This window comes from Gekko japonicus, unplaced genomic scaffold (assembly GCF_001447785.1).
Source record: "Gekko japonicus isolate JY-2015 unplaced genomic scaffold, Gekko_japonicus_V1.1 scaffold47, whole genome shotgun sequence".
NCBI lineage: Eukaryota > Metazoa > Chordata > Lepidosauria > Squamata > Gekkonidae > Gekko > Gekko japonicus.
The window spans coordinates 16,583-41,962 of NW_015165235.1; the positions used below are offsets into that span (position 1 = coordinate 16,583).

Sequence of the window (25,380 nt, forward strand, 5' to 3'; positions counted from 1 at the left end):
AGCATACATGGTGATTCCTAAGAAATAAATTGATATCATTATGATAGCATGATGATATAATAAGGTACTATTACATGACCGCTTTTACTTATGAAAGGTAATTCTGCAGGGTGGAGGCAGGAGATAGCTTGGTGTGGATATTATTTTTTCAGAAAGTAAGCAGCTTGAGGGAATCTATGCTCCAAATTATTTTGTATATTTTTATTGCTTATTTTCTACACCACTGGCCAGATCCAGACTTGCTCAATTTTAGTAATGTTGCTATATCAGGTGCCTTCCAAACAAACCCTCGAACCTAATTTTAAATTGGCATGGTAGCTGACCTTGAACTAAAAAGAATTCCACCCAAACAACATGTATTGTTGTTGTTGTTAGCCATTCAGTCGTGTCCGACTCTTAGCGATATATGCAAAGGCCTTAATCCAAAAAAGTCATTCACATTTGTTTGTCTGAAATCAACAGAAAACACTGAAATTCATGGGGAAGAACCATTAATCTCAAGGTTAACTATACCTGACTGTATCTACACATGGTTGGATATTGTGCCACCACTGCACAATAGTAATAATTCATAATTTGATTGCCTTGCTCACACAGGAAAATCCAGTTGTAAAGGACTGCTATATGTGCCAGGATAACACAATATTCTACGGTGTGTTGGATGCAGCCTGTGTCTAGCCTGAAGCTGAAGCACAGTACTCTCTACATAGTCCTCATTACAGCTGTTGGCCACAGATATTTCTAGTCAAATATGTCAGCATTGTTTATTCATTGCCCTCTTCCCTTTTCATTCAGATTCATTTTATATCCACTATGATCAGTCTTCCCCATTCTCTTAAGCACACAAGCCAAGTTCCAAAGGCAGACCAACCCAGCTCTCCAACAACTGGGGATGCAAGGACAATGCATCCCACCCAGGTAAGCAAGGGATCCCCCTTCATCCTTCAAAGGCATCTCCCACACAGGGTAAGTATACAGAGTGCAGAAATAATGGATTCCTTGCAAGCATTCTTGAAATACATCACCATGCTGCCAGTGCAATGTCATACTACTGTAACCCCACGTGCAAGTGTGGGACACAGGGAACACAACCACAATCCAGATTGACTGCTAGCCCCTCCACGCTAAACTTTCCAGCTTCTCACCAAACATTCATGATGCCTGTTACCTTGCAGAATCAAAGCCCTTAGAGCCAACCCTGGAAAGTGTGCAGACAAGAGATCCAATGCAATTCCCTTCAAGGATGAGTAAGTACTGGCCCAGTGGTCACACTACGACCCCAACAGGTGACTGTGACCAGATAGTTAGAAGCCTACTCAGAGTGTGTGAACTGTGTTGTCTTAACCTCCCCCTTTTTTCTATTTTTTGCTGCTGATCAACTTTTTTGCCAACTAAAAGGCAAGTTTCATAATTTTATCAGCATCCTCAAGTGCATGCCTCCTGTTTGTCAGCTTCCCAGCAAGCTATTGGGAAGGTGATGGGAATGTCTTCCGTGAATGCACAGTTGTGTGTTCTCTTGTTGCTGTCCTGGAATCTGCATACCTTTCACCTTGCAGAAGGCTGGTGTTCCTTAGTCTCTTGCCCTCCTACCCCAAGACCAGAACTCTTGGGCAGGAGAGGTCTTGGGCATAATTTGGGGGCTGTCTGTGTCAATTCCTGTTGAGGAATTGGGGGGATGTAGCTGGAGTAATCACGGTTCCTTCCATGTGTACCTGCCTGGTGAAAGGGTTGCAGGAAGTGAACTGAACCCACATCTTGGAGCTCCAGTACACCTACTGGTAAACTACACTTCTTCCTAGAGCATGGTGTGCTGTATTTCCTTTGCTTCTTCAGCTGTTGTGATTTGCATGTAAGTCGCTTCAAGGAGACATGCTGATAATAGGGTCATACTGGTTGGCAGAACCCATAATGGGTTGTCATTGTCATGCTGCTTCATGATTGGTGGGTGTCGGTATGGTTGCTACCGTCTTCAGTTCAACTGCTGCGCTTGCAGTTTCTTCAAGTTGAGTGTTTTTTGTAGCTATTTTTCCTCAACTAGAAAAGCATAAGATATTGCCTAGCTATGCTGCCCCTTGCATTGGCAATGCAACCACTTCCAGGTTTTAGGGCTGGGCTGCCCATTTGAATATTTTCTAAAGACCATGTAATACAGTTGTATTTGAATATTTTATTAGGATTTATTTATATCATCTATTCTTCTGTTTTCCTCACTTGCTCTATTTTATAGGGGATGTTATCACCCCAATGATGTTTAAAGTATGGCCAAATATACATACGTACATATATATGCATGTATATGTGTATATATAAGTGTATATATGTGTGTGTATTCACACGCACACACACACTGGATAGTTTGCCTTGCCACTAGAAATTCTCTAAGAGTGGGGTCACACACACTAAATAATCCACTTTCCATGCACTTTCCAACTGGATTTTGCCAGTTCACACAGTAAAATCCATTTGGAAAGTGGATTGAAAATGGATTATTTGGTGTGTGTGACTGTAGCCTAAGTATGTCTTAAAAAGATATGATTTCAGTTTGGATGCAACCCATTTTTCCACTGTTGAAACAGGCTGGAGGGATTTCCCCTTAGTCACTTGAATATCATGGGATAAAAAGATCATGGGACAAAAGCCACATAGAAAGGGGGCTGTAGCAAGGAGAACAGTTAGGTGAGATTGAGTGGAAAAGCTGGCTGGATCCAACCCTCTGTTCCTTCTATGTAATTTTATTACAGATTCCATTGTAAATTCCTAAAGACAGATATCCAAAGAAAATCCATCTTTAAGGGGATGGATTGTTACTTGTTACTGAAGAAGTCTTCAAATATATGTAAAGACAGCTGCTGTTTTCAGTTTCCTTATCCCAGTGGAAACACTGGGGAAGGGTGTGTGCCTTCAGCAATGACATTCATGTCTACTGCCTTCTTCCACGTTGCTTCTGTTCCAGGAAAACTAACAACATAAGCCCTTTTCATTCTGAATTCCTGCATTGTAAATTATCTATACAGCCTTGTATTTAGCCAGGAGCAAAACCACAGCTCTTATTCCAGAGATTTGTTTTATTTTCATGAATGAACCATTCATATTGCAGGCTGTTCTTTAAGCAAGTATTACAAAATCCCAAAAATGAAATATTTAGGAGCCAAATGCACACTCAGCATAACTCTACTGGCTGCTGTGAGGCTGAACTGACCTCTGGCACTCATTCTGGCATAATCATTGGCATGTTTATCAATGGGAAAAGGAGTCATGCAGGTCATGTTTAACTCATAACTTCACTGCAAACCTTTTGATGTACACCTAGGCCTGGCATCTCCTCAGTCCTACAGAATAACTCATCATGGGCTAGTTCTTATCAATGTACAAAAGAATGTTGCTAGTCTCAGGCATCCTATGGTGGACTGGACATTTGACTTACAGGGAAATTTCCCAGTGGGTTGATGCCTTAGAACAGGAGGTCGTCCCCCCTGCCCCCGGACACCTTTCGTGGTGCCTGCCAAGTATTTTTAGAAAGTGAGTGGGGCCAGGTGGGACTCCTGCCCAGCAGGGCTTCCGATTGGCTGTACAGATTAAAATAACATTTTGGCAGCAGCTGCCCCTAAATCGTTGGTTTTATTCTCCCTCTCACTCCTCTTTTTTAGTGTATTTTAAACATTACTCTTCTTGTCCCCTGTACTTAGGTTTCCTTTGTGTGTTTGTGGTTGGCTGTGTCCCTTTTGGTGGCCATTTTATGGTTGGCTCTTCCTCCTGTGGCACCCATTTTGTGGATGTGCCCATCACCCTGTGTCAGAATTCCAGAGGTGTCCAAAGGCTCAAAATGGTTGGGGACCCCTGCCTTAAAGGGCTATTGGCAGTCAGAAGCAAGCACAGCCAAGCCTCAGCAGCTCTGCCAGCAGCTCATGATGAGCTCCTTGGCTCAGCCTCTTCAGCAGCAACACTGATCAAAGTCAGCTTACCCACTGTCTCTTCCTATACCACTGACAGTTTGTGGGAGGAGGCAGTGGGTGACCTGATGACCATCACCAGTGTTCCCTCTAAGCTGAGTCGGTGTGAGCTAGCTCACACCGACTCAGCTTAGAGGGAACATTGACCATCACTGGTGATAGTCAGGTCTGAGGGAAGAGGCCCCTACAGAACTGCCTTGAAAAACTGCAGGGACCAGTCAACTTGGCTTACTCCTGGGGTATTTTTCCCATTCTGCCCTGGTGATAGCCCTCCAGATGTGCACAGTCCATCAGTGCCAAAAAATTGATATGCCTCCATAATCTCAGTGCCTAAGTAGATCCACAATGTATATTGCAGATAGCTTTTGTAACTTCAAACCTCATAGGTTTCAGATAGCAGCAGCAGCAGCCAGGACAACATTCTTTGCCTTAAGAATTAAATTATTCTGCTTTACTTTTCCTTTCAGCTTCCTGACTTCATGAGCCACAATCCAAACAGCTCCATATGCCAGGTCTTGTGTATGTCCAGCAGGATTTACTAAAAACTGCAACCACACATGCTGCCTTGAAACTGATTTGATACCTCCTCCCCCAAATAGCTTGCTGTGGAGTTCAAAAAAGAGAAGTTAAGAGCCCCGTCAAACACAAGAAATCAAAAGCCTGATTCTCTAGATTTTGGCTCTGCTGTCTGTAAATGTCTACTTTGACAGTTCCTTCCTAGCTTTTGTTCTTCCAGGATATGCTAACTTCTTTGAATTTTACCCGTCTTAAAAATCAATAAATTAGTGGTTGACCCTGGAATCCAAGTGTGTGTGGCCACTTTTTAAGAATGGGTGTTAGTTTTCTTGATAATTTCTGGTAACTCTACAGAAGTGTTCTAAATTTGGACCTTTGGTTGGTTAAAGATGAGCTGGGAGTTTGTGGCTGCAGTTTTGTCTAATACCTTCCCCACTCCCCACCCTGGGCATGTTCTCTCTCTCTCTCTCTCTCTCACATACACACACACACAGAGTCCATCTTTTTATAAGCACCATATGTATATTTATACTTCAATTCATCATCTTTTTTTCCTAGCAACATTTTTAAAACAGTTAAAACTGCTTCATGGATTGAGGGAAGGTGACAGCACAGGTGTCAGCCAATCAGCACCATACCCAACCAGCTTCTGCTGTAAACCTTCTCCTTCTAGAGAAGGATCTGAACACAGTAAGTGTCCATCCAAGTTCACTCCACTGCTTAACAAATGTCTGATTTCATTCTTGGCGACTGTGCAAGATCTCTCCTCTAATGCAAACACACAAAGCACTCTGGACTGGCGTGAATATGCATACATACATATATGGAACCAGCTTTTCAGAAAGTTTCTTACTGGCTACTTAAATTTGGTAGTTCTAAGTAAACACCCATCTTACCACTGTGCTTTGCTTTAGCAGCCCATTCCGAAACATCATCTTGGGCCCGTCCATCTGTAAACACCACAGCCACTCTGGGCACTTTTGCTGAAAAGCGTCTGGCCCCTTCTGCTTCAGTGAAGCTCCTCTCGGTCATCTGCTTCAGGGCAAGTCCTGTCATGGAGCCTTTCCCCATATATTTCATTTGAGATACTGCTTTTATCATGTCTTTGGCTGTGCTGAATTGATTCAGTGTAAATTCTGTGCGAACCTCAGTAGAATACTGCAGCAAACCAACACGTGCAGCTTTGGGAGATATTGTAAGAAAGTCCAAGATTCCAGTTACAAATTCCTTGACAATTTCAAAGTTATTCTCTCCCAGACTTTTTGATCCATCTATCACGAATACCAGATCAACTGGGCCTTCAGTACACTCTGTATTGTTAAAGAAATGAAAAAGAAAGGAAAGAAATACATATTTTATGAAAACCTGGTTCAAGGACATTAAAAATGTCAAGATAAAATAGTTTCCTTGTGTAATGTTGAATAAAAGCATGTTATACTGTTGTAAAAATTATATACCAGTGGCAAGTAAATTGCAAGAAGATCAGAAGGCAGTCAACTTTGAAGACATCATGGAGAACTTAAAATGCAGAGGTAGTTTCCTTAAACAGATTTTGGAGGAGTATAAATCACCTAAGTATATGGTTGCAGTTAGGTATATTGGCTTGGATCCTAAGTTACACTGTTGCAGCAGTGACTTCTCCTGCCCAGTAGTCCAGAAGCAGCAGGGGAAATTATGTGGGATAAGGAGACACCAACCATTCATCTCTCTTCTGCAGGAGAAGTACCTTATAGTGCAATCCTCAGCATGTATATTCAGAAATAAATCCTGGTGGGTTGAATGGGACTTACTCCCTAGAAAGGGTGCTTAGGAATGCAGCCTTACAATTTATTTATTTATTTATTTCCTTTCATTTATATCCTGCCCTCCCCGCAAAGCAGGCTCAGGGTGGGTTCCATTCTATAATAATCTGCTAAGTGCAGATTTGCATCATAAAAACAGAATAACAAAATACACGATAAATACAATAAAATAAGCACTAATACTTTAAAATAGATTATACCTCAACAGACACATAAGAGCAACTCATGGGGGAAAGAAGGGGGAGGCAAGACTGAATCGGATACAATGCCACCCTAAGTGAAGTTATACCTGTCTAAAGTCCACTGAAGTCAATGGGCTTAGAAGGATGTTTAACTCCACTTAGGGTAACTCTGTAAAGTCTAGCAGGAAAGAGGGAAGTAAAGGTGATGGTAAGTGTAGACACAATCAAGCCTACATATTGGGATTTCATGTGGAAGATCCATGGCCCTGTGGTTACTATATTACATGTTATAGTATCAGATTCTGAATCAGCTTCATGGGATTTTGAGATCTCTTCTGTAGCTCCTGAAAAGTGGACAGGAATGATATGTAGTCCATATCCTTGGCTGCTGCATGAACCGTATCAGATTTAAAATGCAATAAAACCCCTCATCCCATTTTCTAGGGAAAAAACATGGCCATACCAAAATAGTCAATACCCTACAGAAAAGATGGCACATTTGGTCATCATTATGAGAATTTGTTGTCGAAGGCTTTATTATGAGAATTGTTAGTGCTCAAAGGGAACAGAGGATCTATGGCTTGCAAGTAGAGCACAGCTAAACCTCAAGAGTCTGTAGTCCACCTCAGGATCCTGGAGCTGAAGGATCCTACAGACATCCGCAAAAGAAAGAAAGTACAATAAAGATGAGGAGCTTACTTCTGCATGCCTTCCCATTTTCTTCTAGTATGAATCCTTCATGGCATTTACAGACATATGAATTGTTGTTGTTCATGCAGATATGTTCACAGCCATGCTCAATGGACTTTGCAAAGGTCTTTACCTGGGAAAAAAAATTAAAACTCTTTAGAAGAATCTACCAGTCAATATTTTTTCCCTTCATAAAGACAAACATTAGAGTACCGTCAGGTCAGGTTTTTCAGGAAGGAAGATCACCCTAGGTCTGTCCATTTGGCTAGAGGTGAAACAGTCTTGATTCTAGCCAGCCTCCCACCCATTTTGATGCCCCAGAGATTGGTGTCTCCTGTCAGCTGTTTGGCAAACATATTCAGGGTGTATTTCACCAAAGTGCTCCATTGTAATAGTGAAGACGTTTCTCAGACCCTTTGTGATTCCTTATGAACCACAGGACATTTGAATGAAATTGGTAGGGATGGACCTGAATCCCTGTAATTATTCAGACATACTGCAAATGAAACTGGAAGCAGAAAAGAAGAAACATCCAAATAGCAGGGTATTTTAACAGTTTTACAGATGTTTAATTATTGTGGCTTTACACACACAGAGGGCACTTTCACACATGCTGAAAAATGTGCTTTCAATTCACTATCAATGCACTTTGCAACTGGAGTTTACTGTGTGAAATGGCAAAATCCACTTGCAAATGATCACTAAGTTGTATTGAAAGTGGACTGAAAGTATATTATTTAGCGTGTGCAAGAGCACGGACACACACACCTCAGCTCTGGAACTGTAGTTTGGTAATGGTGATTTGCTAGAGAGCTCTAGGTCCCTTTATAGATCCCAGAGTTCCCAGGGAAGAGGGAACAAGTGTCAGAGTAGTTTAAGTCTTCTAGAGAATATTTGGAACATTCGATGCAAATAAAGAGTTTCAGAGTTATCTGTTTATGTCAGAAAAGCCTTATTTACATCAGCTGCAGTATTTATTGTAAGCCTCTTGGCATTTGCGAGTGTAAGCATTTTCGAAACAAATAAATATGGAATTAAATGGCTTGCAGGGAGAACAGAAATTAAAATTTCTTACTTCTGCATGTTTTCTTATCCTCAGCCAGTATAAATCCCTCATGGCATTTGCAGACATATGAATCTTTATTATTAACACAGACATGCTGGCATCCATGTTGAACTGACTTGCAAACATCTTCATCTGGGTAAAGTTAAAAGAGTGTGTTGGTTAAAACACTTCTACTAGACCTGAGCATTTCTTTTACTGTTAATTATAATAATTACAAAATGGGGTGTTCTGTAATTAATATGAAAAGGAAACAAAGTTCCCATCTAAAGAGCCTATAACTACAAAAAACGTTCCCATCTAAAGAGCCTATAACTACAACCCCCCCACATTATTTAGTTTTGTTTTGGTTTCTTTCATTATTGCAGTCTAGGGTTGCCAGGTCTTATCTTCATCCTGGCGGGGGGCTTTCTCTGGGACTCTTCTGGTGCACATGCGGAGCATGTCATTGGTCAACATAGAGTTTTTACCTGAACACTAGAGCGTCCCCGAACAACGTGCCTGGCACGATGACATCACCTCCAGATGACAGCACTGCGCCAGGCACATTGGGTGTGCCGGGACTCTTCGGGGGCAGGGCTGGCCAGTGGCAGATTGGGGAGCCCCAAACCCGGGGAACCCCTGCTCCCATTGGGGGGTTGGCAACCCTACTGCAGTCTGCCTCTATTGGTTTCTCTTTTACAAGGCAGTCAGCATATTCATAAGAAAGGCATAGATAGAGTCTAGTGTTCCTCAGGGGGAGTGGGGAGAGAGGCTCTGTGCTTTCCTGATTGACTGCAGGCTGTAGCCACTAGCATTACATATGTGTATAAGGTATTCCAATCCTGAAGGATATGAGATGGGACTTTGCCTTCCATTCTCCTCCCAGTGCCAGCTTGCCTAGATGCCTTACCCTCCTTGTGCTACTGCCGTTGCCTTGTTAGTTCCCTCTTCCTTGTGCTACGGCTTTTCAAGCTAACTAGCTACAGTGCCGACTGTGTCACTTTTGGAATCTTTCCTATCCATTCTTGCATGAACTTAAATGTTAAACATGGGTGCCTTTCACAGCCTCAAAATACGGAGCCTCTTTATTCTATCTGTCTGAAATTTGGTAACGTTGGTGTCCTCATGGAATACTACAATCCCCCTGAAGTTTGTCCAGTTTGGATGGAAAACCATAAAAGGACAGCTCCCAAGAAAACAAAAATTAAAGAAACAATAATGACACAAAACCATAGAAAAACAACCCAATAACAAAACAGTCCTTTTTAGAATTAATAACAAAAACAAAAAAACCCAAAACAAACAGATTACATGCTCTATCTTCCAACGAAGACCAAAGAGCTTACATCTGCAGGTGTGCCCATCATCCCTTAGTACAAATCCTTCATGGCATTTGCAGGTGTAGGAGAAATCGTTGTTGACACAGAGGTGTTCACAGTCATGATCAATTGATTTGCAGAGGTCTTTACCTACAGGTAATTTAGATAATTCATGCATCTTGTGACATGAAACAAAAGGCAAAAAAGAGAGGCCTAAATCATATCCAGCTTTCATGCAATTAAAATGAAATTACACAGGAAATAGCAGTGTAGTATTTACCAGGTAATTTCTGGAGATTTCCCCTTCCTCCTTCAATAGGAATCCTTCTTAATATTGCAGGTGACAGACTCACTATATTTATCAGCACAGATATTTTACCATACTAATGTCATGTTTTTACATATTTTAATTAGTTTTAGTTTTTTCTGTATTCTAATATATGTGTTTTGTTTTCTTTCTTTTTTTCCATTGGTTTCAATGGGGAAATCGCCATTCCAGCTGTAATTTTTTTCTTCATCCAGTTGAGACAATATTTTCGAGGATTTTAACCCTCACCCAAAGAATCCTCTCCAGCAAAATTTAGCCAGATGAGTAAAAGGTAATCTGTTTTATAAGCAATTAAAATTCTTACTCTCTGTGAGCAAAAGCAGATGGTTGGAAACACCAGAAAGAAAGTTGTGGAGTACAAATAGGAAATAATAATAAATAGGAGATCATTGAGAGTGAGTCCATCCAGTCATGTAAAGGAAGTGAAGTGGTGGGAAGTTTAATGAACAAATATAGCTTACAGGTGAGGGGAGCTAATTCCTGTCCTCCCCACACTTTACTTTGCTGAGTTCCAATGCTTTCAGCCTTTTTTCCTTCTTTGTCTCTCAGTCCAACCCTGATACTGGATGTGAGCTGACTGAGAGCAGTGAGGTTTGGTGCAGAATGGGACAGGGTTTATTTCCCCTCATCCATATGCTTTGTTTCTGTTTAAAAACAAACAATCCCTATCGCCACCTTATTTACACACATACGAGAAATTGTTTGTTTTGGATATACTGAGATTATTAGTACTTGGAATGGATTTCTCTCAGGGAAACTGCGAGGGTGCTTGAGAGACCTCGGATCTATGCTTATCACTGATGGTGTGTCAGTAGAATTCTTCCCCCACCCCTGATGACGGAAGCATCCTTCCACTGGCAAGAAACAAGTGTTGGATCAAGTCAATATCAGCAACACGGCATAGAGAAAAAAATATACTGACCAGAGGGGGACAGTTTTTCACCCCTCCCTACTGCAGAAGCCTATATTGCACCTGGCATGGTACCTGGCAATTCCCTGTACCCCAAGAGCAGCACTGCAGAGGTTATGGGGGGCTGCAGTGGGAGGGAGGAGGTGGAAAAGGTCTGTTCTGTAAGGAAAGTTCCACTCATGGTTCATTAGCTCACTGAATGCTCTGCACGCATATTGAGACAGCACAACAAATGCTGACTACTACAGGTTAGAAGACTGGCATTTGCTTGCTTACTTCTGCAGGTTTTCCCATCCTCTTTCAGTACGAACCCCTCATGGCACTTGCAGACATAGGAACTGCCATCGCTGACACAAAGGTGGCCACAGCCATGGTTCACTGATTTACAGACATCTCTACCTGAAAAAAAGACAATTCTTTTCTGGTAAAATATCTGTAACACGATCAACACTTAAATATCATCACGAAAACTGCAGGTTATCGCTGGAGGGGGAAGGGTCGTGGCTCAGTGGTAAAGCATCAGCTATGCATACAGGAGGCCCCAGGTTCAAGCCATAGCTTCTCTGGTTAAAAGGTTCAGTACCAGGCGATGGGAGAGACCTGTGCCAGAGACCCTGGAAAGCTGTTGCCAGTCAGAGGAGACAATATTGACCTTGACAGACCAACGGTTTGATTCAGCATAAGGCAGCTTCATGTGTTCAGTCTGCTGCTCTCTTTTCCCAACAGCCCCTCCTGCACCTTCCCAATTCGGTTCTGGATCTCCGTCTTTATACTCTGTCCCAAGGAGGGCTGGCCCCGGTTAGTACTTGGATGAGAGGCCCCTGACCAGGATATCCCAGGTCGGCCCAGTCTCATCAGATCTTAGAATCTCAGCAGGGTTGGTCCTGATTAGTATTTGGGTGGGAGACCACCAAGTAGGTCTAGGGTTGCCATGTAGAAGCGGGCAATGGCAAACTACCTCTGTTCGTCTCGTCTTGAAAACTCTACCGGGGGGTGGGGGGCGAGTGTCACCGTAACTCGACTGTGACCTGATGATACTTTCCACCACCACCGTTTCATAGTAATACTTAAGGGGAAAAAATGACTAGTCAAGTCCCCCACCAAAATCATCTTTCATGTTTCCACCACCACCGTTTCATAGTAATACGTAAGGAAAAAAATGACTAGTCAAGTCTGCAACAGCCCCCCACCAAAATCATCTTTCACGAATGGGAGGTGTAAGTTAGTCACAGTAACAGTTTTGTAATTCATTCATCTTATATAATGAAGAGTAAGTTAGTCACAGTAACAGTTTTGTAAGAAAGAAGAAGGGAAGATTGGATTTATACCCCCGCCCTTCACTACCCTAAGGAGTCTCAGAGCGTCTTACAATCTCCTTTCCTTCCCCTCCCCACAACAGACACCCTGTGAGGTAGGTGGGGCTGAGAGAGCTCTTTCGAGAACTGCTTGTGAGAGAACAACTCTGAGAGAACTTGTGACTGACCCGAGGTCACACCAGCAGCTGCATGTGGAGGAGTGGGAAATCAAACCCGGCTCTTCCAGATCAGAGTCCACAATCCTAACCTCTACATCAAACTGGCTCTCTTACTTATTTTATACAGGATCAAGTTAACAGGGCACAATAAATAAAGCTTACGTTTACAGGTTTTCCCATCACTGTGCAGCACATATCCTTCAAAGCAATGGCATACATAAGATCTGTCGCTATTCAGACATGTATGCTCACAGCCATGGTCGCTCAGCAAGCAATAGTCTATTCCTGAGAAGGAAAGAAGGCTGTCAGTAGAAAAAAAGTATCCAGCGATTTCAGGATAGATCCAGGCTAAATCTTCCATCAGCAGAATGGAACTTTCCTGCCTTCCCCCTCCCACTGCAGCCCACTAATCTCCATTAAATGCTACCCCTGGGGGATGAGGTGCGTTTGTCCATAGTGGGAACGGAGAACCAGTGGATTCATGATTTAGCCTTTACTACATAGAATGTGAATACACCAGATAGATTTTTTCTCTCCAGTACTACCTTATTTTATAGTGCATTAAATTTCTCCTGATTTAGTGGTAAAGTGCCAGATGGAGAACAGGAAGATGTTGCATACAGATGAACTCTGTAGCTCTGAGCTAAAACTCCAGCATACACAGTTCATCTGCACATGAAGTACCACTTGATAATCAGACGGCGGATTTATCACCAAGATGTTTCAGTAACTGATGAAGGATGCTTTGCCTGCATACGGTTACAGATACTTGTGTTCTAAGCATTTTTATGTTAGAACTAGAACAAAATGTTTTGATTCTGCTGCTGATTTAAGTAATTATTATAAGAACATAAGAGAAGCCATGTTGGATCAGGCCAATGGCCCACCCAGTCCAACACTCTGTGCCACACAGTGGCCAAGATCCAGGTATCATCAGGAGGTCCACCAGTGGAGCCAGAACTCCAGAAGTCCTCCCCCCATGGACCCTCAAGCGCCAAGGATACAGACCATCACTGTCCCAGACATAGTGTTCCATCTATACCTTGTGGCTAATAGCCACTCATGGACCTCTGCTCCATATGCTTATCCAATCCCCTCTTGAAGCTGTTTATGCCTGTAGCTGCCACCATATCCTGTGGCAGTGAATTCTACGTGTTAATTACTCTTGGGGTAAAGAAGTACTTCCTTTTATCTGTTCTAAAACTACTGTTCATCAATTTCCTTGAGTGCCCATGAGTTCTTGTATTGTGAGAAAGGGAGAAAAGTACTTCTTTCTCAGCCTTCTCTATCCCATGTATAATTTTGTAAACCTCTGTCATGTCACCCTCAGTCATCGTTTCTCCAGGCTAAGGAGCCGTAGCCTCTTTAATCTTTCTTCATAAAGAAAGTGTTCCATTCCCTTTATCATTTTAGTTGTCCTTTTTTGCACCTTTTCCAATGCTATAGTATCTTTTTTGAGGTGTGGTAACCAGAACTGTACACAGTATTCCAAATGAGGCCGCATCATAGATGTATACAGGGGCATTATGAAACTGGATGATTTGTTTTCAGTTCTCTTCCTAATAATTTCCAGCATAGCATTTGCCTTTTTTACTCCAGTTGTACACTGAGTCGACATTTTCAGTGAGTTCTCTACCACAACTCCAAGTTTTCTCTCTTGGTCAGTTATCACCAGTTTGGACCCCATCAGTGTATATTTATAGTTGGGATTTTTGGCTCCAATGTTTGCACTTGCACACGTTGAACCTCTTTTGCCACGCTGATGCCCCCTCATTCACCCTCGACAGACCCCTCTGGAGCTCCTCACAATTCTCCCTGGTTTTCACCACCATGAACAACTTAGTGTCATCTGCAAACTTAGCCACTCCACTGCTTACTTCCAACTCCAAAACATTAGCGAACAAGTTAAAAAGCACCAGACCTAGTACTGAGCCCTTAGGTACCCGACTGCTTACCACCTTCCACTGTGAAAACTGCCCATTTATATTCACTCTCCTGTTAGTTAACCAGTTTTTAACCCACAAGAGGACTTGTCCTCTTATCCCATGCCTGCTGAGTTTTCTTAGGAGCCTTTGATGAGGAACTTTATCAAAAGCTTTCTCGAAATCTAGGTGAACAACATCTACTGGGTCACCCTTGTCCACATGCTTGTTCACCCCCTCAAAGAATTCGAAGAGGTTAGTGAGACAAGTTCTTCCTTTACAGAATCCATGCTGATTAGGGGTGTGCATTTGACATAAACCAAGCTGAAAAAATACCCCCCAAATACCTTACCAACATTTGGGGGGTATTATTTAAGCTGAATACAGATCAGAGGCTACTGGTATAGCTGAGCCCGAATAAAAGCCAATTTTTTCCAGCTTTTATTTGGGTGTATTCAGCTATACCATTGGCCGGGGCAGCAGGAGCCTAGAGCTCTGCCCTGCCTCTGCTTGGGTTAGCTCTTCTTGCAGCTCGGTTTAAACCAAGCTGCAAGAGTAGCCCACCAACTGAGGTGGCACGGAGCTCTCTGCTCCTGCTGCCTCAGCTGATCCTCTCTTGCAGCTCTGAGCTAAAAGAGAGAATAAGCTGGGATGGCAGAAGCTGTCTCCCCTTGTAGCTTGGTTTAAGGATCAGTTTGGTGTAGGGGTTAAGTGCACGGACTCTAATCTGGGAGAACCAGGTTTGATTCCCCACTGCTCCACTTGCACCTGCTGGATGACCTTAAGCAAGCCATAGTTCTGGCACAGCTGTTCTTGAAAAAGAGCAGTTTCTGTCAGAGCTCTCTCAGCCCCACCTACCTCACAGGGTGTCTGTTATGGGGAGGGGAAGGGAAAGGAGTTTGTAAGCCGCTCTGAGACTCCTTTGGGTAGTGAAGGGCGGGGTATAAATCCAATCTCTTCTTCAACTCCCACCACCCCAGCTGATCCTCTTGGGGCCAGCTTCTCCTGCGGCACAGTTTAAACCATGCCGCAGGAGAAGCCAAGCCAGCCCCAGGGTTGGGTTGGCTTTTTTTTTTTAACCCAGTATTTTTCTGTCTATTGGACCTGAAAAAAATTCAGGATTTTTTTAAAAAATCCTGGATCAGAATACCATACCATTATTGGAATCTGGGATTTTTCAGAAACACTGACAGACCCGAACAGAAAAATACCAGTGGTTTGGGGTTTTTTGCACACCCCTAATGCTGATTCTTCCTCAATAGCTTTTATTCATCAATGTGCTTACTAATTCTGTCTTTAATAACAGATTCCACCAACTTACCCGGTATCAACATTAGACTGACCAGCCTGTAATTTCCTGGATCTGCTCTGGAACCTTTTTTAAAGATGGGGGTTACATTAGCTACCTTCCAGTCCTTGGGAATGGAGGCAGATTTTAGTGATAGATTGCATATTTTTGTCATCATCCTCTATAGCAACTGAGTGATATGAGGGGTTGTGTTTTTTTAGCTTTTCACAGGAAACTCCAAAGTAGAACAGAGCCTGCTTCCAAATAATAAGTGGGGCGAACTGGCAAGTAGAAGCAACATCCCGGAGGAATAATCATAAGATCAGGGCTTAACAGACACATGTCTAGAGTTAATGTAAAATATTAGAGCTTTTGATGGAAATCCCAAGTGCTGCCTGGAGAAAAATAAAACCCCATAAACATTTTCCCTACTACTCAGGAAAAAGCCTTTTCCATTTGGTAGGTTAATAAAACTATTTTAAAAGGCCAGTTGCATTTTTTTGCTAGCACGGATTTAAACAGACACCATGAATTGGATTAGAACAGCACTAACTCTTTTCTCCTAAAATGCACTGTTCCTTAAGCTTATTTTTCTGGGTGTTTCTTCTCTGGGTTATAGATTCTCATTTCCAGTCTGCTCAGCCACAAGTTGAGGGTCTTAACAAAGCAAATCACTCACCTAATACTGGTATCACAAGAACCTATCCCTCGGCAGCAGGTGAGGTAACAGGACTAGTGTAGTAGGGACATTCACATGGATGTGTTTATTAAAACAATGTATATTCTGGCTTTCTGTTTTATCTGTTGATATCACAAAGTACAGTACAGTTTTTAATTTGAGCTTTTCCAGTTAATTGGCAAGCACTATACAAAGCAATGTACAGTTTTTAATTTGAGCTTTTCCAGTCATTTGGCAAGCACTATACAAAGCAATATGAGTACCTTAAATCAGCTTTCTTTTCTCTGTTTAATTCTTTACAGTACCCCCATTTAAGAGACTCACGTGAACAAGTCTTTAGATCCTCATTAATGATGTAACCTTCAGAACACTGACAGACGTAGGACTCCCGGGTGTTCACACACAGTTGCTCGCAACCATGGTTGTTCTCAGCACAGTGGTCTACTCCTGAGTCAGGAGTTAGCAATGGAAGAGAAATGAATTGCAAATTTAAAATCTTCCCATCCAGATATGTAAAAACCCAGTAAGAACAAAGGATAACATCTTTCGATCAGACATTCCAGATAACCACTGCTTTAAGTTTTTTGAGCAGGAGTTCAACTTGATACAGTTCCTATTACACAGCAGTAGTGGTAAAATCCTGGCTCACATAAAGTCAAAAGGTTTGATGGCACGAAGACTACAATTTCACAGTGTAAACTGAGGAAACGCAACACCACCATTTTGCACATTAGCAATGGCTACATAGCTCTGACAGGGAACACTCCCAAGAGAAGCATTAGCAATGGCTACATAGCTCTGACAGAGAGGAGAGGAGAGAAATGCCAGAGACATGCACACAGTAGTAATTAATTACTCTTTCAAGGCTGGACTGTGGTCTCTTGAGAAAGAACAACTGGGAGGCACGGCTGATACGTGCTATTATGAATGTACAGCGTAACTATGCTGGCTCTGGTAGTACAGAGCAAAGCACATTTTTGGAAAGAAAAACAGATCTGAAAGGGAAAAGATTTCTCTCGATCAAGTTGCCCCTTTAGTTTACTGCTCATGGACATCCTTCAGAGCTTTTACAGTCCAGTTTTGGTGCCTGTTCAAACAGGGGGAAAACCTCAATGTTATCTTTTTGGACCATCCCTGGGAATGAAAATGACATGGAGAAGGACTCTGTATGAGCTGGCACTCCATGAACACACAGGCTTTTATGATTTCCATGACTGCAAAAGAGGCCATTCACTTAGGGAAACATTCTTGCTCAAAGGTGCAGTGTGAGGATATCTGGGTACTAATTTGTTTTACTTCATTTTTATCCCACCCTTTCTCCCCAAATGAGGACCCAAAGAAGCTTATACCATTCTCCTCTTCTTCCATTTTATCCTCACAACAACTCTGGGAAGGAGGTTAGGCTGAGCGTGTGACTGGCCCAAGTTTACCCAGTGAGCTTCCCTGGCAGAGTGGGGATCAAACCCAGGTCTCCAAGATCCTAGTCCACCACTTGAACCATTACACCACAGTGGCTACTTCTTTTATTATCAATCACGGGAACTCAAGTGCTAGTCATTACCTTCTATTCATATCACAATGCAATTGTGTTATACTGTTTAAGGAGGAAAGGCACCCACAGAGAACAGTGAAAAGCATATTTGCTAGATTAAATCTTCAAGCTACAAAATCATTGTGGTTTTGGGGGCACATAACAATTCTGCCCTCCCTCACAGGGTTTTCTTTTATCTTGTTCTACGCTGAGCAGCCCCTTTTTTTCTTTTTCCTCTTTGTTTTTCTATGGCTGTCCCACCCAGTCATTTGAATGTATATTCTTAGATCCTGACCCAGCCTAGGGAACTGAAGGGAGAGACTAAAACCCATCTTTTTGTCCTGGTTTGATAATGGCACACTAGAGGCTGATGGTCAATCAAAAATAAACTGTTTTGTTTAACTTTGAGGGGAAATGGTGAGGTATGAATCAAGTTTAGGACTTATGAAGTGAACAGACAACAGGAATTAGGTAACTTTGTATAAAAATAAACACCAGATAATTTGTCATGAACAAGTAACTGTTTCTGCTATTCAGACAGGTACTTAAAACTTGAGGAGAGAGATTTCTTGGCAGTTTTTCTTACATAAACTAGCATAAGCTTCTTGGTCTAACAGACACTAAAGTTGGTGAGGGCAAGAACATTCACACAAGTTCCAGTTTCCTTCCTTATCCACTGGCTATGGATCATCCTTAGTTTTTGGGAGCTATTTCCCACAGACTTGTTAAGCTAAACTTCCTACATCCCTATCTCAGGATCCTTCTTGATCCTTTCCCAGTCTCTAAGCCCTCCTTCCCAATCAGCTGTCAGTTCTTAACTGCCACTCCTAACTGACCCTTTCAACTGAAGAATTCCATTTGAACTCCCTGTCACTCAAGGTTCTCAGACCTGGTTACAGCATTAACCTTTTATTGTTCATCACAGGGGACAATACTAGGGTTTTGTATCACATATGCCACAGGAATTTTCCGCCTCCCAGATACACTGGCACTTTTCTGCTAGCAACTGTAGTATGTGGGGAAAAGCAGCTTCAGCCTCCCCCATACAATTTTCTTGTCTTCACACTGTCCCATGGAACTGCTTTTGGCTCCATTGGACAAATTATCTGTAGCCCTGTAAATAGCAGCTCCACTGGACAGTTTGAAGATGTGAAAATGGTGGTGGTGGGGCAGAAGGCTGAAACTGCTTTTCCCTGCAGGCTGCAGTTTGTGAGCAGAAAAAGTAGACATGCATTTAGGAGGCAAAAAACCCATATGATACAAAATCCCCATGTTGTTCCCCAAACAATGCAAGGACTTTGCAAAGTGAAGGAGCAACAGAGTTAGAGGGTAACACAGAAAGAAAGCCAGATGTGCCTTATCTTAATGACACAGTACTGTCTCCAGATGCAGAGATCCAAGCTAGTGTGCATAACTGTTGCTGGAAAACTCAGCATGTTAAGAAAGCTCAAATTTGTAACATTTTAAGAACTGAAATAAATTATATCCAGAGAAGAAGGAAGCGGAGGGCAGACAGAATTAATCATTTCTGCTTCTCTTATTTCTTACATATATGGTCAACAAGCCCTGAAAAATCTGTAACTGCTTTTCGAGATGAATAGACCCTTCCCAACAATATCTGAATAATTGAAAAATAAAGCATACATTTTCAGGAATCTTTCCAAAATTAACATCCTACACAGTCACAATCCTTGTTGGCTTGAACAAGTGAGACTGATACTGAAATATCTGTTGGTTCTAGTAAGTTCCAGTTGGCACAGTCTCCATTTTCCATGAGTTCATTTATCACAAACAGAGCAGTTCTCAGGGACAAGTAAATTGTGAAAAAAGAACCCTAAACTCTTAAGATAAACTAACCACTACACATAATGGTAATAGACATTCTCACATTATTATTCTGCTTTGAAAATAAAACTGCAGGAGAAATAAAGATACCAAGTATGATAACAAAATTGTGTAGTGTTCGTGCTGAAGCACCATAATGTTAAATCTGTAGATAAGCAGGCTTCCAGCAGTTTTGGACCTATCTTGTTTCAACACTTCAGCAAGCAAATTAAAAAGCTGTTAATAGTAAAACAGAAACCCTGACCTGGATGGCCCAGGCAAGCCCAATCTTTTCAGATCTCAGAAGCTAAGCAGGGTTGACTATGGTTAGTACTTGGATGGGAGACTTCCTTGGAATACAAAGTCAGGAGGACAAAGGCAGGTTTTATTCAGCCACCTCTCTGAATATCCTCCAGGCCCCCCCAGTAGGGGTCAGTCACCAGAGGTCAACATGACTTCCAGGTGCAGACACACAGAGAAAATACCAAATTTAAAAAAAATAGTGAAAATCTGCAGTATTTGGATTCTTGCACAACTTAAAACAGCAACCCACCCTCTGAAAATCAGGTCACGGTATTAGTGATTACTACAGTATATTCAAGCAGACTACTGAAAATTAGATCCTAACCATGTTTTCCACTGGCGGTAGAAAAAAGAAGAAAACTTTTTTTGCCATTTCCTCCTTCCCCTATTGCAAAGCTGCACTGCAATATTGTGACTCCTGGAGGTACAATTCGGGGGTGGGGGTGGTGTAGTAAATTGTATTGGGAGAGTGGAACTGATTTGCAACTGGATTTTCCTGTGCTAAGGTGCACTGAAACTGTATAATGTGTGTAAAAACAGCCTAAACTGTTGTACTATAGGACACATTTTTAAAGATGAAAACCGCAAATATGCCCAACAGTAAACAGTTTCTCTTTCCAGAAGTTTGCAACAAGCATTTTATTCACTGAGTAAACATAGGCAAGTCACCAATATTATCTCAGTACTCATAAGTATGGCTGGATTTCCAAAAGCCCATATTTACAAAAACTTCAGGATGCTTGTTTTTTTCAAAGCCCAATCTTCAATACAAAGCATCAAAAGGCCTGAAATACTCACTTCTGCATGTCTTATGGTCACGGTTCAGGGTGTAACCCACTCGGCATCTGCACATATATGAATCTTCAGTGTTAACACATTCATGTTCACAACCATGTTTCCCCAAGGCACAGAAATTTATTCCTAAGGAAAGAGGGAAGACATGTTTTTAAAAACAGCAATTAAAACAATTAACAGCAATTCCAATTAAAATCCCACTTTCCAATCTGGTTTTAGCCACCAATGAAATTAAGAGTTATTTCCAAGCTTCTAGGTAATCACAGATATGCAGAGGCGATTGTATGAAAGATTTCTAGGCCATTAAATGAATATCTGTATGCTACACATCTGGCGCACAAACAGTATGGCTTTCACCATGTTAAAGTCCTTTGCTTTTTTATCATATTCTCCAAGGCACACAGATTTAATTTCTGATATCAAAAAAGTAAAAAGCACCCTGCACCTCGTAGTTAGAGCATCTATTATGAAAATGTGGGGATTTCAACTGGGTCTTGCTGGCTCATCACATTCCATACCTACCCGCAGAGCAAACCTAAACAGATTTAACCCTTCTAATCCCATTGACTTCCATTGACTTAGAAGGGTGTAATTCTGCTAGGGTTGAACTACCACCCGCCCACTGCCATAAGTGAGCTGTCACTTGACAGCACTTCCCACCACCACCAAGTCCTACTTTTTTTTTTTAACGGTAAACAGTTTATTAAAAGATGAATACATATGAAGAGTTTGTAATGAAATACTTCTCCCTCTTATTATCCTCCCCCCAAACAGCTACATTCACCGGAAATCGAAGCAAGCAAACATTTGGCATCCCTGTCCTTGGATAAACACATTTCAACGAAGAACTTGTTTTTTGTCTCATCTGTCCATTAGGCAACATGGCCTTGAGGACTCTCCCTGTCAGGTAACTCACAGCAGACTGACTTTTGCTTAGGGCACCTGATTGCAGACTCAGAGTTCCAGGTTCTTTACATACAGTTGGCCTTGAGCATGCTGGCCCTGTGGATACATTTTGATGATCCCACTTAGTCTTTCTGACATATCTAGGATTAGCTTATAACAGCAAAGTACACAGATCATTGTAATTGAAGAAAAGTTGTGACAGTAATGGCAAAAAGTAAAAGCTGATGGACTTACTATACACTTTAGGACAACATACTTTTGCAAGTTCTTTTATCTGCACTGAGGGTAAATCCTTGCCAGCACTGGCAGAAGTAAGATTCGTCTGTATTGACACACTCTTGCTGACAGCCATGATTCTGTAAAGCACAGTGATCTGGCCCTGGAAACAGGAAAAAGTACTGAAGGACACTAATCAGTCTGTAATCAATGCAAGCGCCTCACTCCTTAAATCCTTAAATATAAAAAGTTCTAATATTAGGAGCACAATTGCCAGAGTAAAGGTTGCTTCTCTGGAGGCAATCCTGATGAGCCCTCCTGCCATATCAGGAAGAACCAGATCTGGTTTTAAGAGTGTTTGTGTCAAACATTTTACATGTTCATTTCATTTAAAATCACTCCAATTTCCAATATAAATTTAATACAATTAAACAGAATAAAATGGTTAATGTAATAATACCATAGCACCAATCGACCACATAAAACCAACAGGAGTTAAAATGGATTGAAGCAGATTAAAAAATCACCATCTCCCTAAAAAAAATCCCACAAAAAAGGAACTAAAACATTAATAAAATATCAGTTTCACCAGCAAGTTTAAAATAGGGTTTTAAAATCTGAAATGTAATGTACCATGTTCAAGAAGCATGTATTTTCTACTATACTTATATCATATAGGTATATAAGAGTAACGTCATTTGTGCATATGGATGAGCATATGAAGTTGTCTTATATTTTGTATTCATGAGAGGCAGTGTGTTGTAGTGTTAGAGAGTTAGAACTGGGAGACCAGGGTGTTCAAACCCCCTTGAGGCATAAGCTACTTTGGGATGTCATTTTCTTAGCCTAACCTAGCTGACAGGGTTATATCTGAGAGAGAGCAGAGAACCATCTATGCCACCCTAAGCACCTTGGAGGAAAGGCAAGATAAAAATGCGATAAATGCCTAGATTTCTAGCCCATCTACTGTGACAAGGCACAACACAACACCGGAGATACACAGTACAGGATAGACACAAAAAAAGAAAACTGTGTATGAAAATATTAATCACGATTCAATACATTTAAAAAACTCACAAAGTGTATATATATATTTATAAATCTGCAAAATCTTTATCCAGTATTGAAGTACATACATCCACAAAATACAAAACCAAATGTGAAACTAATCAAAATGTTGTATATATTCATGTATATATTCATGTATTCATGGCATTCACTCAGGATACGCCCAAGATGCCAAAGCAGTCCATAGCGATCATGGGTACTGAGAGGAGTATGAAAGTACAATATCTGGACTACCTAATGTAACTGAGGATCTTTCTTGGGGACGTAGATGCTGTCAGTCTCACAGACGCTTTTAGGACTGCACCTTAGTTTCTTCCATGAAGATCTACCAGATATTGGTTTGGTTCTACTTTTGAAGAAGCTGTGGGGAGGAACACGATTCACTTGCAGCTAGCCATTGCGTGAAGATAAAATACCACTGGAACCACCTTTCGGACTGGATTTTTTCATCTTAAACTTATGTGATCGCTACGGACTGCTTTGGCATCTTAGGTGTATCCTGAGTGAATGCCATGACATTAATATATACAGTGTTTTGATTAGTTCCACATTGGCTTTTGTATTTTGTGGATGTATGCACTTCAATATTGGATAAAGATTTTGCAGATTTATAAAAAATATATACACTTTGTGAGTTTTTTGAATGTATTGAATAGTGATTAATATTTTCATACAGAGTTTTCTTTTTTGGGGAATATACTGTGAAAAGGTAGCTGATCTCCAAGGTATCAGCCTGAGACAGTTTGCAGGATTTGGGTTGGATTCAGATTAAATTTTCCACGGGCAGTATGGAAATCTTCTGCCTCACCAACTCCACTGAAGCCCACTGATCTTTATGAAATACTGTTCTGGGAGCAGTTTAGTCTGGATCCAACCCTAATGTCCTTTTGACTGGTGATGTCAGGCATCGGATCTAGGACATGGTGCTTACAAAGCGTGAACTCTTTCACTGCACTCTGGCTCATGATACTGTTAAACAGGCACCCGCCACCCATAATATATAAAGCCTTTTCAGCACAGAAGTGGGCAAAATTCAGCATAGATATGGATAACTTACTACTGCAAGTCTTCTTGTCTGGATTTAGAATGAATCCTTCATGACACTGACAGTAGTAGGAGCCTTCGGTACTGACACACTCATGTTGACAGCCTTGGTTATTCAAGGCACAGTAATCCACAACTGAAATAGAAACAATGGTAATTTTTAAGCAAGCTCAGCAGGATCCAGTGGAAAATTTCCACTGATGGAAGGAGAGGGTGATATTCGCTGATTTCTCCCTTACTTCAGACCTCCAACTCCTTGTTACGCTGTCTTTGGGGGGTTCCCTGCTCCCCACAAGCAGCACTTCAGGAGCCTTTTGGGGTTGCAGAGGGAGGGGGGAAGTTAGTAAGCAAGTCCTCCTTTGCTGATTTCCTTTAGAATTCGAGCCACTTTCACTGAATGTACACAATACTTCCAGTTCCTCAGATCGCAGTCAGGTGCTGCTGAAACACGTAGACAATGGGTACTTTTTTATTAAGTGTAGGGGTCCCCAATGTAGTGCCTGTGGGTTTTATGGTCCCTGCCAACACCTTTCCTGGTGCCCACAAAATGGTTTAAGAAAGTTGGTGTGGCCAGATGTGGCTTTTACCCAGCAAGGCTTCTGATTGGTCACTGGAGCTCTGACTGGCTGTGCAGATTTTTTAAAATGTTGCTTTGGAGGCAGCTGCCACCACAGCACAGGGATATTCATTGTGTGGCTGAATGTAAGCCGTGGCAGCCATTTTGTGGCTGCCTCCACCTCTCGTGGCAGCCTTTTTTTGGTGACGGCCATTTTGTGCCTGCACTGCCCTCACCTGGATAGTCCAGGCTAGCCCAATCCTGTCATATCTTGGAACCTAAGCAGGGTTGGCCTTGGCTAGTATTTGGAAGGGCGGCCTCCAAGGAATACCAGGGTCGTGACACAGAGGCAAGCAGTGGCAAACCACCTCTGAAATGTCTGCCTTAAAACAAGTCTAGCAATCTAGAGGAATCACAGCCAACGTAACTTAGAACAATATGAACAAGAAACTGATACACTGGCTCATTTGAATAACTAATAAACTGAAAACGAATGAAAAACTCAATAAAGACTTATTTATTAAAAATTGTTTGTTATTTTTATATATAGAAACCAATTAAGTGCATATAGTCTAGCTCGCCACCCAGTGGTGCATAACGCTAAAAGAGCTAGAACTTTTGGCTGCCAGACAATCTTAGGATCTCCTGACTATTCTACACACAATGCCATACAATAATTATTCATTCTTTCTGCCTGCACCCACCATCCTGTGTCAGAATTCCAAAGGTGCTTGCAGGCTCAAAAAGGTTGGGGACGCTGATTGAGCTATTAGAAGTGAAGTCAATTGCAGTGCCTCATTAAGAGAACAATAGATCCTGTTGTAACTGACATATTGAAAATGACTTCTCCAAACACCTTGTTGGCCTAACATGGATTTCCTTCCTAGAACACGTTTAGATAATGGTTTTCTATCCCTCTGGTTCAGCACAGTTTGGCACTATGCAATTAGGAATACTGAAAGTGGGAATACTTGAACTTCCCCAATGTTTCCCTCGGGAAAGGAAAACATTCCACATCTCTCAGAAGTCGAG

General features: G+C 41.7%; 1 protein-coding gene across 1 annotated transcript in view; it reads right to left on the reverse strand.

The window, feature by feature from the left end:
* The window catches only part of MATN2 (matrilin 2), a 56,666-nt gene that overhangs the window by 8,821 nt on the left and 22,465 nt on the right, over nucleotides 1-25,380 (reverse strand). Inside the window, exons 5-14 of the mRNA XM_015409817.1 lie at nucleotides 23,806-23,928; nucleotides 21,721-21,843; nucleotides 20,562-20,684; nucleotides 16,430-16,552; nucleotides 12,379-12,501; nucleotides 11,019-11,141; nucleotides 9,532-9,654; nucleotides 8,216-8,338; nucleotides 5,363-5,776; nucleotides 4-17 (exon numbers count right to left, since the gene is read on the reverse strand). Coding sequence (XP_015265303.1) covers nucleotides 4-17; nucleotides 5,363-5,776; nucleotides 8,216-8,338; nucleotides 9,532-9,654; nucleotides 11,019-11,141; nucleotides 12,379-12,501; nucleotides 16,430-16,552; nucleotides 20,562-20,684; nucleotides 21,721-21,843; nucleotides 23,806-23,928 — 1,412 coding nt within the window. The remainder of the gene's footprint in view (nucleotides 1-3; nucleotides 18-5,362; nucleotides 5,777-8,215; nucleotides 8,339-9,531; nucleotides 9,655-11,018; nucleotides 11,142-12,378; nucleotides 12,502-16,429; nucleotides 16,553-20,561; nucleotides 20,685-21,720; nucleotides 21,844-23,805; nucleotides 23,929-25,380) is intronic.